The sequence below is a fragment of the Musca vetustissima genome, unplaced genomic scaffold, assembly GCF_032173495.1.
Source record: "Musca vetustissima isolate MV318-11 ecotype Yass unplaced genomic scaffold, APGP_CSIRO_Mvet_v1 utg4602, whole genome shotgun sequence".
Taxonomy (NCBI): Eukaryota; Metazoa; Arthropoda; class Insecta; order Diptera; family Muscidae; genus Musca; species Musca vetustissima.
The window spans coordinates 603-15974 of NW_026885412.1; the positions used below are offsets into that span (position 1 = coordinate 603).

At 37.2% G+C, this 15372-nt stretch overlaps 2 protein-coding genes and 1 long non-coding RNA gene across 4 annotated transcripts; 1 reads left to right on the forward strand and 2 right to left on the reverse strand.

The window, feature by feature from the left end:
- Window positions 1-3407: 3407 nt before the first annotated feature.
- On the forward strand, window positions 3408-5949 carry LOC133332678 (AFG3-like protein 2). The gene is made up of 3 exons (XM_061541057.1): window positions 3408-3622; window positions 3680-4075; window positions 4476-5949. The coding sequence occupies exons 1-3, from the start codon at window positions 3423-3425 to the stop codon at window positions 5947-5949; spliced, it is 2070 nt and encodes a 689-aa protein (XP_061397041.1). The 5' UTR covers window positions 3408-3422.
- Window positions 5950-11019: 5070 nt separating this feature from the next.
- On the reverse strand, window positions 11020-11610 carry LOC133332673 (uncharacterized). Of its 2 annotated transcripts, none has more exons than XR_009754427.1 (3): window positions 11568-11610; window positions 11186-11284; window positions 11020-11071 (listed from the first exon to the last, which is right to left on the reverse strand). It is a non-coding gene; the product is annotated as an uncharacterized LOC133332673 (long non-coding RNA). The 2 variants fall into 2 exon arrangements; XR_009754426.1 differs by having other exon boundaries at window positions 11186-11287; window positions 11568-11608.
- Window positions 11611-11778: 168 nt separating this feature from the next.
- On the reverse strand, window positions 11779-15352 carry LOC133332679 (serine/arginine repetitive matrix protein 5-like). Its single transcript, XM_061541058.1, has 2 exons — window positions 15340-15352; window positions 11779-15287 (listed from the first exon to the last, which is right to left on the reverse strand). Exons 1-2 carry the CDS (start codon window positions 15350-15352, stop codon window positions 11779-11781), a joined length of 3522 nt encoding a protein of 1173 aa, XP_061397042.1.
- Window positions 15353-15372: the final 20 nt, after the last annotated feature.

The following is a 15372-nucleotide window of genomic DNA, read 5'->3' on the forward strand; positions in this document are numbered from 1 at the left end:
TGACAATATTCTTGATTGGTATTTCAAATTACTGACACTACAAACCAAATACACAAAACGAATTGCCAGAAAATTGTCGGTACGAGCTATTTTTTCAATTTCTATTCCCCTTGCCCCTCTCTCCAGCAAACAAAGACTTGCCGCAAGTAAACTCGCCTAATCTAAATTCAGACTAAATACACAACTTTTGTTTTGTTATATATATATCATAAAGTAAGGAAAGTAGTAAAGTCGGACTGGGCCGACTATATGATACTCTTCACCACTATGAATATATTCTACATATGTATCCTAACAGACGTCGCCTTTTCGAAGGAACATTGGCATGAAATTGAACGAACTTAAATTAAATCTAATCCGATTTTCTCGAAGCTTAACACACGAGGTATGGTAGGGACAGATTTCCATCTCAAAGGCACGAAAATTCCCATGAACATGCAGAACAACAACATGAAGTGTAAATAGATATGCAGAAAAACCACAATATTTCTGTAAATACACTTGTCATGAGCGAACAAATATATTAAAGAGTTTGTTAGAAATACATCAACGCACAAAACATTCAATTATAGTAACTTCAGTATATTGTACAAAATTGTGTGCCGATCGGCCAAACTTTGGGTCTTTAGTGGCTTACGTTTGTCTGTGGCTTGTTGAAGTTCTCTGATCTGAACCGATTTTCAATGAACTTCGCACACATCATTCTGGACCTAATTCAGTACCCTATGCCAAATTTCGTGCAAATCGAAAGATATATAGGGACTTTGGAGACCCATTTCTCTTAAATCGGACGAAAATATATATGGGAGCTATATCTAAATCTGAACCGATTTTCACGAAACTTTGCACACATCATTCTAGACCTAATTCAATACGCTGTGTGAAATTTCATGCTAATCGAAAGATATGTGGGGACTTTGGTGCCCCATTTACATTAAATCGGACGAAAATATATATAGGAGCTATATCTAAATCTGAACCGATTTTCTCGAATCGGTTCAAATCTAGCCTCAATACAGTACCCTATGCTAAATTTCGTGCAAATCGAAAGTTATATAGGGACTTTGGTGCACCATTTTCCTAAAATCGGACGAAAATATATATGGGAGCTAAATCTGACCCGATTTTCTCGAAACTTGACACATATCATTCTAACCTCAATTCAGTACCCTATGCTAAATTTCGTGCAAATCGAAAGATATATAAGGATATTGGTGCCCCATTCACCTTAAATCGGATGAAACTATATACGGGAGCTATATCTACATCTGAACCGATCAATTTAAATAGGGTTCGGCCTTGGGCCAAATAAGTGAGCTGCGCCAAATTTCATCCACACCGGATCATAAATGCGACCTGTACTTTGTTCCCAAAAATACATGGACAGACGGACATGCGTAAATCGACTCAGAAAGTGATTCTATGAATATTCTCAAAAGGAACCATGGGTCCATATCGATTCCTTTTGCATGTTACAAACATATGCACAAAGACATAATACCTTGTACCACAGTTTGGCGAACGGTATAAAATTAGTAGATTCTTGCAGTACGAGAACATACCACTTGGTAAGCCTTGAGAATATATTATTTGAAAAACTCCCCTTTTGTGTTTTTTTAAAGAAAAATTATTTTTCCAAAAAGGTAGTATCCAAAATAACCACCATACATGACTACAGCGGTTTAGGGCCAAACCATTCTATGTCAGTGCACTGTATTACCACAAACCGATAATACCGTAAAATTGATTTCGTGTGCGTCTTGTTAATGTTTACTATTCATCGCTAGATGGCGTCCCCACAGTTTTTACTGTCAAAAATCAATCGAAACTATTTACTTTGTCATAGTTCAGCAGATTACCGCAGAGGACACGAAAAAGTATTTGATTTCTTCCAGAATCTACATGAATTCTCTATTAACCGTAACTTGTTTCATATTTTTACTAATTTAAAAAAAACCTTAATAAGGGAACAAACTAAAATTAGTTTGTCGGTTTTTTCCACCTCAAAATATTTGCAGACTACCCCATACAGTATATATTTGGTCTGTTCCTGTATTGCAAGAATCTACTACTTTTTACTACGATAACGAATTTTCCTTTATGATATCGAAGAAAATAGTAAAATCTAGTAAATTCTTGCAGTACGGGAACGGACCAATTATGTTACAAGCATGGTTCAATAATACCATATAACGGTTTATTTATTTTTTTGTCTTTATTTACTTTTTAATTGAAGCCAAATTACAATTTAATGGCCAATTTATATTTCGGCACGCTTTTCAGCCAAATTAGCTGCAATTATGAATTTTTGCTCTTTTAATTAAAATGACCAATATATAGTATAATTTTTTTCTTTATTAACTCCTTTCCTTCCTGGCTCACGTCCTACTAGTATAAAGTTTGTTCCACAAAATCCCAAAATACCCAAATTTTACTTCGATAGCAATTTTTTAATTATTATATCGAAGACGTAGTAAACATGTGTAGATTACAAAACATATTCAATTTTCGGCATATTCCTCATACAAATCTTACGAGTAATTTTCCAACCTGACTATTTTTTTCTACTTTCAAATAAATATATTTAATATGTCGCCAATATGCTTTAATTACACTATTCGATAATTGATTATCGCCTCATATCGATATTATTACTCTCCCACTTCATCAATCAGCTGTTTATGTCATTCGCAAAGGCGTTTCTACACTACATCTCTTTTTTTACCGCTGCTGTCAGAAACATCGAACATTTCACAACAATCGGTATTTTCCAATCAGAGTTTATTTTATTGTAATTTTATAAATTAATTAATTGAAAGTGAGTAATGATTTTGATTAATTAAACAAAATCCCAATTCCCACACTCCGTAGATATCATCTTCATTGAATATTTGTGAAGCAAAAACGAACGGCGGAGTGAACCGAACCGAACTCTGTGTGTGCAAAAAAGTTAAATAACACCTCTACACTCTAGTGCGGCAGCCAGATTGGATTGCAAATTTTTGAAGAATGGCGCATCGACTGCTGAGCTCAGCAAAGGCCATGGAACGTTGCATGCGACGTACCTATATGAGCCAACATAATGCCACACCGGCAACAGAAAAGGTAAGTCATGCAGATGATGATGTTGTTGTGAAATAGAAAAGGTGATAATTGGTTTTGTTTCTTTTTTCGGGTAACAGATACAACGTGGAGCGGTGGCATTGGAACAGGTGCCTTTGATACGCTATTTAGTAGAACAGATTAGGCATTTCTGCAAGAAACCACCAAAGGGCTTTGAAAAATATTTCGAAGAGGGCAAGGCGGCTAAGCCGGCTGCCAGTGAGGCAGCTGCTGCAGCGGGGAAATCAGCAAAGCCTGCCGAACAGGCTGCAGCACCAAAGTCGGCATCACAACCAAAGAGTAATGAATGGAATTTCGGTATGTTCAACAATACCGCCAAACAGTCGGGAAGTGGTGGTGGCGGCAAGGGTGGCCAAGGTAGACCCATTGGCGATGGCGGTGATGGTAACCGCGAGAAAATGGTTATATTCGGTGCCCTGGCTGCTGTGGGTATAATTGCCACATTGGCATTCTTTGAAATGGGTTACAAAGAAATATCATGGAAAGAATTTGTTACAAGGTAGGTTCTACTCCCTTTTAGTAAAAAACATTTCATGTCATTTTTTCATCCTTCCAGTTACCTTAACCGTGGCATTGTGGAAAAACTAGAGGTGGTGAACAAGAAATGGGTACGTGTTCGTCTCTTGCCAGGCAATGCCCAAGATGCCAGTGGTGTATTGTGGTTCAACATTGGCAGTGTGGATTCATTTGAACGTAATCTAGAAAATGCCCAAGTGGAACAGGGCATAGAACCGGTGAATTTTGTTCCTGTTATTTATCGTACCGAAGTTGAGGCTTCCAGTTTAACTGGACTGTTGCCAACCTTGTTGATAATTGGTTTCCTAGTCTATATGATGCGTCGCTCTGCCGATATGATGGGCGGTAAGGGTCGTAAAGGTGGTGGTCTGTTTGGCGGTGTCATGCAGTCAACAGCCAAGCTCATTAATTCCAATGAAATTGGTGTACGATTCAAGTAAGTCGAATAGAAAATACATATATTTACACACTTAACCATAGGTTTTCCATTCTGTTCACACTACCTGGAAATATTATTCTTTTAAGAACTATAAACAGCCCATATAAAAGCCCATACAGGCTTGCCATTTTTAAAAATATTATTCAAAGCCCCAACATGTGTGGATTATTTAAAATAATAATTAAATAATTAAAATTATCAAATCAATCAAAAATTAATCAAAGCCCCACACTGTTGCGGATTTTTTGAAAATATTTTTTTTTCAAGATCCAACACATGCTTGGATATTTTTAAAATATTTTCTCAAGGTCGCAATACCGTTTTGTTTTTGAAAAATATTGTTTAAGGTCTCAATTACTACGATTACAAATTAAATTGTCTTTTCATTTCCTTTCAGGGATGTTGCCGGTTGTGAAGAAGCCAAAATCGAAATTATGGAATTTGTCAACTTCCTGAAGAATCCTCAAAAATATATCGATCTCGGTGCTAAGATCCCCAAAGGTGCCATGTTGACTGGTCCACCCGGTACCGGTAAAACTATGTTGGCCAAGGCCACTGCCGGTGAAGCCAATGTGCCTTTCATCACTGTCTCTGGTTCAGAGTTTTTGGAGATGTTTGTCGGTGTGGGTCCTTCACGTGTACGTGACATGTTCGCTATGGCTCGTAAAAATGCCCCTTGCATTCTGTTCATCGATGAAATTGATGCTGTCGGTCGTAAACGTGGTGGCAAATCATTTGGTGGCCATTCCGAACAGGAGAATACCTTGAATCAGCTGCTTGTCGAAATGGACGGTTTCAATACGACAACAAATGTTGTAGTGCTGGCCGCTACAAATCGTGTTGACATTTTGGATAAGGCCCTTTTGCGTCCCGGTCGTTTCGATAGGCAAATATTTGTACCAGCACCCGATATTAAGGGTAGAGCCAGTATTTTCAAGGTCCATTTGGGCCCATTGAAAACAGATTTGGATAAGACAGAATTGGCGCGTAAAATGGCAGCTCTAACACCAGGTTTTACTGGTGCCGATATTGCCAATGTCTGTAATGAAGCCGCCTTAATTGCGGCCAGAGATTCCAATGATTCCATTGTCCAAAAACATTTCGAACAGGCCATTGAACGTGTCATTGCTGGCATGGAAAAGAAAACAAATGTTTTGGCTCCCGAGGAGAAGAACACCGTGGCTCATCACGAGGCCGGTCATGCTGTAGCCGGTTGGTTCCTAGAACATGCAGATCCTTTACTGAAGGTGTCCATTATACCCAGAGGCAAGGGTTTGGGTTATGCCCAGTACTTACCCAAAGATCAATATTTACTCTCCAAGGAACAGCTATTCGATCGCATGTGTATGACATTGGGTGGTCGTGTGGCTGAGGAGCTATTCTTCCAACGCATCACAACTGGTGCCCAGGATGATTTAAAGAAAATCACCGACAGTGCTTATGCACAAATTGTTCGTTTCGGTATGAACGAGAAAGTGGGTCAGGTTAGCTTCGATGGCCAACAGGGTGAAATGAATTTCTCCAAACCCTATTCCGAAGAAACCGCCCAATTAATTGATCGTGAGGTACGTGCCCTCATCAAAGAGGCCCATGATCGTACAACAGCCCTGCTGACAAAACACAAAGAAGACGTCCGTAAAGTAGCCGAACGTCTGCTGAAGAATGAGGTACTCAGTCGTGACGATATGATTGAACTTTTGGGCAAACGTCCCTTCAAGGAGAAGTCCACCTATGAAGAATTCGTCGAAGGCACAGGTTCCTTTGAAGAGGATACCTCACTGCCGAAAGGCTTACAAGATTGGAATAAAGAACAAAATCCACCATCATCATCGTCGGAAACACCCTCGAAACCTGCAGCCACAACATCATAAATCTATGCTAATCCCATGTTTTTCTCGAGCTATACGAGTTATATAGCTTAGCAATTTAAATAAATCAATCAACAATTACTTTTGTTATCGACGTGTTTTTTTTAGTTTTGGATTAAAATTTATTGTTTTTTAATTAATTAATTATTACTATAAGCATTGTATTATTAGCTCTTTTGAAATATTTTGTCTACAAAACAACACATACACCCACATATTTATATTATTAAAAGCGATGTATGTCATAACAATGTTGTAACATGTACTTTAAACTTAAGAAGTTTACATAACATTAAACCATGAAAAACATCTGTAAGAAGTCCTCAATCTAGGAATCATTTATTTACCATCGTAAATGATAAATCCGGAAATCGTTGAGATAAAAAGAAAAGAAAAAAAATAAAGTTAATATGAAATTAATGTTCGTTTTTTTGTGTATTTTTAAGAAGTTGGTGATTTTTGGAATTTAAAAAAATTTTAAGTTTCTAAATTGAAATGTACATAATTTATTTTTGTTGTAGCCACCCTTATTGCTTTTACACAATGGGATGAAGAGACATACGTTGCCCGAGTAAGACTCAGGTCGTTTTGGATCGATCGTTAGGGCAGAATTAGAGACGTCTGCGTACCATGGGACAAATTTATGGTAAACAATTTATACGCCGCACTGTTAAAAATTTAACTTCAATCAGACACCCGTTCGAAATATATATGGAAGCTATGGCTGTATCCATACCAATTTTAACGAAACGCAATAATGACATTCAAGTCTCAATTTGATATGTTGTGCAAAAGTTCGTGTTAATCGGACAAACATTAGGAGTTTGGCGCAGCATTTACGTAGAATCAGACGAACATATATATGGGCGCTATATCTAAATCTGAACCGATTTTCACAAAACTCAGCACACATCATTCTAGACTTAATTCAGTATGCTGTGCCAAATTTCGAGCAAATCGAAAGATATTTAGGTGCACCATTTACCTTAAATCGACGAAAATATATATGGGAGTTATATATAAATCTGAACCGATTTTTTTCCAATTTCAATAGGGTTCGTCCTTGGGCCAAATAAATGAGCTGTGCCAAATTTCATCCAATTCTAATCATAAATGCGACCTGTACTTTGTTTACAATTTAACTTGGACAGACAGACGGGCGGACATGCATAAATCGACATAAAAAGTGAGTGTATGCATATTCTCAAAAGAAACCATGTGTCTATCTCGTTTCCTTTTGTCTGTTACAAACATATGCACAAAGACATAATACCCTGTACCACAGTGTGGTGAAGGGTATAAAAATGTACTCCTGTGTCAGGTCCTTGAAAAAATATATTTAAAAAGCCACGCCTGTGTCAAGTCCTTGAAAGAAGTGTTTTTATAAAACCAAGCCTCGTTCTGGTCCTTACAACATTTTTTTAAAAAAATCCACGCCTATTCATGTCTTCAAAAAATACACCCCTGTATTTTAAAAAATCGAAGCCTGTGTATGTCCTTAAAAAGTATTCTTTAAAGGAATAAACGCCTATTTCGTGTCCTAAAGAATATTTTTAAAAGAAATACTCACGTGTTTCGTGACCTTAATTTTTTTTTTTAACGAATCCACGCCATTTTTTTATACCCTTCACAACACTGTGGTACAGGGTATTATGTCTTTGTGCATATGTTTGTAACAGGCAAAAGGAAACGAGAATGACACATAACTTTTGATCTAAATTTTTTAAATTTTGAACATTCCATACTGTCCATTAAAAGAGTAATAAAATATATTTATCAAGCTTATAGTATGTCATATGTATAATTTATAAGAAACCAAAAATTATAAAATAAAAAATTTTATAAGGCTTGAAAGCAAAAAGTGTTCAAAGGTGCCCCCCTCTCCGCTATATTTTTTTCGTCCGATTTAATGTAAATGGTGTATCAAAGTACCTTAATATCGTTCGATTTGCATGAAATTTGGCACAGGGTAATGAATTAGGTCTAGAATAATATGTGTTAAGTTTCCTCAAAATCGGTTCAGATTTAGATATAGCTCCCATATATATTTTCGTCCTATTTAATGTAAATGGCGCACCAAAGTCCCTTAATATCTTTCGATTTGCACGAAATTTTGCATAGCGTAATGAATTAGGTCTAGAATCATGTGTGTTAAGTTTCCTTAAGCTTCTATATATGAGCAAATGAAAGATTTAGTATCGGTTGCAGAATGGCATGTTTATGGGTCCAATTTCATTATACTGGTCCTTTAAAAATGCGACGTCTGTTAGGATTCATCTGTTGAATATACCCAAAGTGGTGAAGGGTATCATATAGTCGGCCCCGTCCGACATTAATACTTTCCTTACTGTTTTTTTTTTTTTTTTTGACGAATCTTCTTCTCCAATATACGCATTGTGAGTGTTGACAATTTTCAACATTATAAAATATAAAGTTGAAAATTTTCAACACAATGCGTATTTGGGTAACATTCATAGCAATACATTTATTTAACTTTTGAGGTGAATAAAATCGTACGCAAATGCATGAATTTTGGTACGACCCTTAAAAATATTTTTTAAGCGAATCCACGTGTGGTCTTGTCCATATTTTTTTTTAACGAATCCCTTAAAAAATATTTTTTTAAACGAATTCAAAATATTCAAAAATAAATCATGAAAACCAAATGCAAAATCTGATATCATAACACTGCGCTACAAACCAACAAAAAAATTATTCAGTGCTTCTAATGTACCAATTCTGTTTAGTTGGAGTCCCTGGAACACGAAAATACCTTTGGTTTTTCTGTGTCACTTCGAAAATTAGTTTTATAACGGTAAATGTAGTAGAATTCTGTTTAGTTGGAGTCCCTGGAACACGAAAATACCTTTGGTTTTTTTGGTCACTTTGAAAATTAGTTTTATACCGGTAAATGTAGAGAAAAACGTGGTCTCATAGATTTTCAATTTGAAACGCGGATTTATGTTATTCTTTTTTTCTTTCGAAGAGTAGAATTTTTCGCTTTTAAACAAGGTATATATTTGGTAAATTGGTTGAGGATTGGCTGAGTTACAGTGGTTGAAATGTGAAAAAATACACATAAAAAGACGAAATGTATTTTTCTTCGGACTGTACGATTAAATTATGATTTCAAGCCGTATAAGTTTTATTATATTAGGGATGATTTATACACATTTTTGCATTGATTATATGCATATTCTCTAAAGGAACTATGGGTCTATCTCGTTTGCTTTTGTCTGTTACAAACATAATATGGAAACGAGATAGACCCATAGTTCCTTTACAGAATATGCATATACGTACTGTACACATATTTGCCTTCTCTATATTGAAAAGCGTATAACTTTACAAAAAATGACATTTTTTGATTTTTCTGTTGCCTGTTGGCAACGTTGGGCCATAAAGGATTAAAAAATGTATTTAAAAAATTGTATATGTAATACATTTGTATAACATTACGAGGCTCTGATGTTACATTGCGAATTAAATAAATAAATAAAAAAACATTCACGCCTGTGTCTGGTCCATAAAAAATCACGCTTGTGCATGTAAATGCTTTAAAAAAGTCTACGTTTTGTATGGTATTTAAAAATTTGTTTAAAACAAAGTCAAGACTTTGTCGGTTCCTTGAAAAAATATTTTTTTAATCGAATCATCATTTAGCCAATCATCCCGATACAAAAATAAGAAGCCTCCTCAAATATTAAATAAAACACATTTGGATTTACATTATTTTAAATATATATATTTTTATATGTATTATGTTTGCAACAAAAATCTTTTCATTATCTTATCGATTTTGTATTTTTTTGAAATAAAAAAAAAGAATAAGAAAAAATGGAAATAAATATAAATTGCACTAAATTATTTTCGTACATATATACGATGATATTATAATATATAAAATATCATCATTTGGAATTATTACAAACAAAAATAAGTAAATAAATAATTGTGTACTTAAAGTAATTACAATGTTGTAAATGCAGAGTATTATTTTTAATTTTTTTAAAGATTCACAAATTAATTTGCATATAAATATCAACAATTTCTTAAGAAGAAACAGACACGCTTATAAAATAAAATGACTAGAGAGCTAGACAAATTGTCTCCGAACCTATTTATACAATTTTAACGAGTTGTAAGTACAAAAACAAATAAAAGAAGAACCTAAACCTAAATTACATCCAAGGAGGGCAAAAATGAGGCGGTAAGAGATCATTGAATTGCCATTGTAAATCTCAGAAAATTCTCGAAGGACTGCGACTGTTGTTGCGCGAAGGAGAACGTGTACGTGAGCGTGGAGAACTTTCACGACTACAGCAGCTGGAACAATAACAACTGGAGACATCCGAAGGCGTTTTACGATGATATGGTATCGGACGTTTACGGGCACTATATTTTTTGGGAAAGTGAATAAAAAATGCATTATTATTTTTGGTTTTAAAACATATAAATGAAAAATTTTTGGATTTAGTTTTTTAATTCCACAAAAAAAATGCAATTGGAAAAAAAATAGAACTGACAAAACTTACCAAAAAGTAAATGAAAATAAAATGTATAATTTATAGCTAAGTACTGAAAAGAAAATGATAAAAAACTGAAACAAATAAAGATTGTTGGTCGTTTTTAAGGACCAATTAAAATACCTCACCCTTTATGAACTGCTTAGCATGATGTTCATTGTTGGGCAAGGTTAAAATAATTAAAAATAATAATAATAAATAACTACATAAACAATATATTACCATTACAAACCAAAGAAGAAAAATCATACACAGATGTATGAATGTCTACAAATATATATCCAGCATGTGTAGTATACTGCATGTTATTTCCATTTATTGTTTACTTTTTTGAAGATAATATGTATTGATAGGGGGATGGATATTGGATATTTGTTGGATTTGTAGAGGATTTGGGGTTATAGTACACAACAAATATGTAAGCATAATGAACCCAAAATATGAACTGAAAAAATATAGAATAAAGTGGCACACAAAACAAAATTTCGCTTACAACTAAAAATCTTAAAAAAAGAAAATGAAATAAAAAAAAATTTATTAAAAACGGAATTTAATGAAATCAATATCTTCTGCGTTCACGAGCATGTGATGTACGACGGCTACAAAAAAAATTAAAAAATAAATAATATTCAATTAATAAATAAAAGAAAATTAATAATAAAAAAACTAAAAATAAATTAAAATAGATTTTAATATATTATCTCGATTTTTACCTAGTAATACGTCGACGATCTAGGAAGCTGGGTGAACCCCTTCGTCGTGGTATTGAGGGTGAGCGGGTGCCCGAACGTGAGGATCCAGAGCTACTGCTGCTGCTAAAAAACCCAAAAGTGAAATCAATTATTAAATGTAAAAATTTTTAGAAGCTTGATAAGGATGTGGACGTTGTAAGGGGAGTCATCGAAAAAAAAACAAAATAATTAAAAAATACTTTCAAGAAATCCACAACTGTTTTGGGACCTTGAAAAAAATATTTTTTAAAAATCTACGCCTATATCTGATCATTAACAATATATTTTCAATAATTTTTGCAAAAAAAAAAGTTTCCTTCTCTTTCAAAGATTTTGTTAGTGACATGCCTCAACAAAAACTTACCTAGATGAACTCCTTGATGAACTGCGGGACGATGAACTAGAGTGAGAGGAATGAGAACGTGAACGAGAACTACGGCGACTGTGGCTACGACTACGACTGCGGCTTGAAGACGAGCTACAAATACAAAAAAAGCAAATGACAGTTACAACAAAATATATGGATGAATTTTAATCGTGATTTTTAAAAAAATCAAATTAAAAAAGAAAACAACTTACGATGATCTTGAATGTGATGACTTAGAACGACCACGTCCACTACCACCCGTGGTATCACGATCTCCACCTCCATTACCTCCTCCTCCACCATTGCCATCATCCTTGCGGGTACGACTGCGACTGCGTCGCGAACGACTACGACTTCGTCTAGCAGCACTCTCGGCCGCTGCCACGGTTGCCGTCGACACCTTCGAGACAATGGCATCTACCAGCGATGAATCGGCCAGGGCAACCAAAGGCTGTGAATCATTAATTTTAAAAGGTTTTATTACAATTTTTGATTTCGAGTTAGCTGTTGTTAGTTGTTGTTGCTGTTGCAACAGATTTAAACTATTCGCCGTCGCGCTATTCAGTCCTAAACTGTGACGTTGGGCGGCCGCTATTGAGGCGGCCATTAAAATACGATCGGTTATTTGAGAACTGTTCGAGGCGGAATTCGAATTGCTATGATGATGATGATGGTGGTGGTGGTGATGATGCGGATGGTGCTGGTGCTGAAAACCATGTAGCTGATGATGAGCAGCGGCTGTGGCGCTATTCAAATTAGCTTTGGTTAGCAACAAATTCGTGTTGGAGTAGTTAGTACAGGGGGTGGCACTTAAGCCCAAGGTTAGAGCGGTACGATGATCACGACGATTGACTAGAATACTGTTCGATTGCTTACTAAGCATTTGGTTATTGAATTGGGTGGCGGTTATAAGGGGGGTGTTGTTAATACGACTAGGACGATTGAAAGAGAGGTTGTTAAGAGAGTTGTTATTGTTATTCGAGTTTAGAGAGTGGTTAGCATTTGAGTTAGCAAAGGGGGAGTTCGGATGGTTATGATGATTGCCTAAGTGATGGTTGTGATGGTGATGATGATTGTGGGGACCACCACCAGCAGCGCCCATGCCACCACCCATGTTGCCGTTCATACGCGCTTGTCGGTGATTGTGATTGTGTGGCGGCGGATGCATATGCAGATTGTTGGGCCGTCTCGGCCCACCTGCACCCCCACCACCACCATAAGCTGAAGGCGACTGCCTTTGGCGGCGATCATTGAAGCGTTCCTTCTGGTTCGGGTTAAGAGTCTCTCGTGGTTTAAGGTCCCTACTATCTTTGGCGTCACGCTCACGATGATAATGATATTGATCACGCTTGCGTTCTCTTTCCACACCACTGCAATAGAGCGGTGGTGGTGGTCTGGTGTTTACTTTTGGACTAGCGTTCGCATGACCATTTGCAGCCATTGGAGGCTTCTTGCAATCAGCCTGCGTCTCTGTGTCCGTTTTACGTTCCGTCGTCGGTGCCTCTTCACTCGCACGCTCACTAACTTTTGTCTGCGTCTGAGACTTTTGTTCTTTGGTTATTTCTTCTAATGTCTGTGGATAAATAGCACCGGCCGGCGAATTGGTCGTAATATTCTGCGCCGAGGTCGCAACAACGGCCGGCGCCTTGTTATTCGCAGCCAAAAAGTCATTTAGAGAATTGCGTATACCCCGCTTGGAGGCAGCATAGCATTGATCACTTACATCTCCTCCAGCAGATGTGGAGGCGGACATGGCCGTCGAAGAGTTGGCCATTTTTTCAATGGTCTTAATTTTCTCCTTAGCCTTGGCTGCAATTCCGGTTTTCAGCTGTTCGAGCATTTTCAGATCCTTTAGTTCCCGGCCACGTTTGGACTCTTGAAATTCCTCGAGAATCTTTTCCGTATTACGCTCAGCAGCGGTGTCACTGTTTTCATCTTCACTTTGCGATTGGAGGTGTACTCGTGGCTTGAGTGAGTGCGTTTTATCACGCTTGCTATTATCTGAGGTGGCATCCCGACTGCGTTTGGTTTGTTCTTTACCATCAGTTGAGAGTTCATCGCTTCGTTTCGATGATGACGAAGATTTTTTCTGATCTTTACGTCCATCGTCCGTGGTATCTTTGCGTGATTTTTCCGATTTTTGTTTATTGGCATTTTCCAAAATGTCACGATAACGTTCGGGATTACGTCTAGCGGGAGAATAGCTAAGTTCGGATGAATCTCTAGATGAACGGGGAGATGAATTATTTTTCTCCTGTCTGGGTGGAGTGTTGTCACGTCGATTGCGTTCATCTATTGACGTATCACGAGCAGATCCTCCGGCGTTTGGTCTTGCTGGAGAACGTAAATATTTCAACCTTTCTGGATTATTGGATGTTGTTGCAGCTGATTTTGGACTAGCTGATCTAGATTTACGTTGTGGTTTCCTATCATCCACTTTGTGTTTCTTTTGGGGAGATCGACTTGGCGAACGAGAGCTATCACTTGCCGTAGAAGAACCCGAATCGGACGATGTAGATGAGGCAGATTGTGAACGTTGTGGTTTCCTTGCAGGAATTTTACTATTTGTGCCCTTGGAAGCCTTAGAGGAACTTGATTTTTTGCTCTCCTCGGATGGTTGACGTTTGGAGGTGTGTTTTTCCTCGGATATTTCACGTTTTCGGCGTTCCATTTTATTGCGATTCTCAGCAGATCGATTACGTTTTACTGGCTCGTTCTTAGCAGCAGGTGAACGAGATCTTTGTCTTCCCCTCGAAAGAGGTGATTTCGATTTCCTCTTGACGGGGGATTTTGACCTACTTCTACGCCTTTCCTTAACAGGAGTTCTAGATTTATTTCGTTCCCTCACTATGGGAGATCTAGATCTTTTCCTATCTCTTACCGCCGAAGATTTTGATACAGATCGTCGTCTTGGCGATTTAGATATAATTGGCGATTTAGATCTACGTCTTTCAGGTGACTTAGATCTGCGTCTTTCATTTACTACTACCGGTGATCTGGATTTACGTCTTTCTTTTATTGCGGGCGTTTTAGATTTACCACTTGCAGGTCGTGGTGCTGGTGACCTTGAATGTCTCCTATCCCTTGGTGACATTAAAGTTCTACGTTTTTCCCTTTGCATGGGAGATTTGGATCTAGATTTTTCTTTCTGCGACATTTTGCTATGTTCCACACTTCTGCGTCGTGGTGTTCTCGAACGGGATCGTGATGGACTGATTGCCTTTTTGGGTGATTTTGTTTTGGTGACATCACGTTGCCGGGAGTGTGACCGTGAATATTTTTGTTTCTTCTCAACACTGTGACTTTCACGACGTCTCGAATGACGATCCTCTGAATATTTACGTTTACGTTCGTGTAATCGGTCCGGTGTGGTAACCTCACGTCTAGAACGTGAAGACGGTGGTGGTGGTGAACGACGACGAGAATCTCGATTAAGATCACGACCACGATCACCACGGCTATAGCTTCGGTTATCGGGAGATATACGTCTGTGACGTGAATCACGACTACTATCATCGGTACGTTTCCGATCATTTCGTGTATTTCGGTCATGGCGACTGTGACTACGGCTACGTCTGTTACGATTTTCTTGTGATGAATCACCAGCATGACGCTTTACACCACTATCCCTTGGCTTGGATGTTTGACTTTCTTCGGAACGACTGCGGAAAGGATTGGATTTTTTCACATCGCTGCTATCCTTTTTGGTATCTGTGGCTTTGTTGACAGGGGAGCTAAAAGAGGGGAAAGAATTAAAGACTTCAATTACCGATATCAGACATATGAAAATTATTATTATTAT

Excerpts from the sequence above, each read along its gene's own strand:
- LOC133332678 (XM_061541057.1), top strand. The coding sequence starts at position 3,423 with ATGTTCAACAATACCGCCAAACAGTCGGGAAGTGGTGGTGGCGGCAAG. Across the intron at positions 3,623-3,679 it reads TGGAAAGAATTTGTTACAAG|TTACCTTAACCGTGGCATTG; the intron begins GTAGGTTCTACT and ends TCATCCTTCCAG. Across the intron at positions 4,076-4,475 it reads GAAATTGGTGTACGATTCAA|GGATGTTGCCGGTTGTGAAG; the intron begins GTAAGTCGAATA and ends ATTTCCTTTCAG.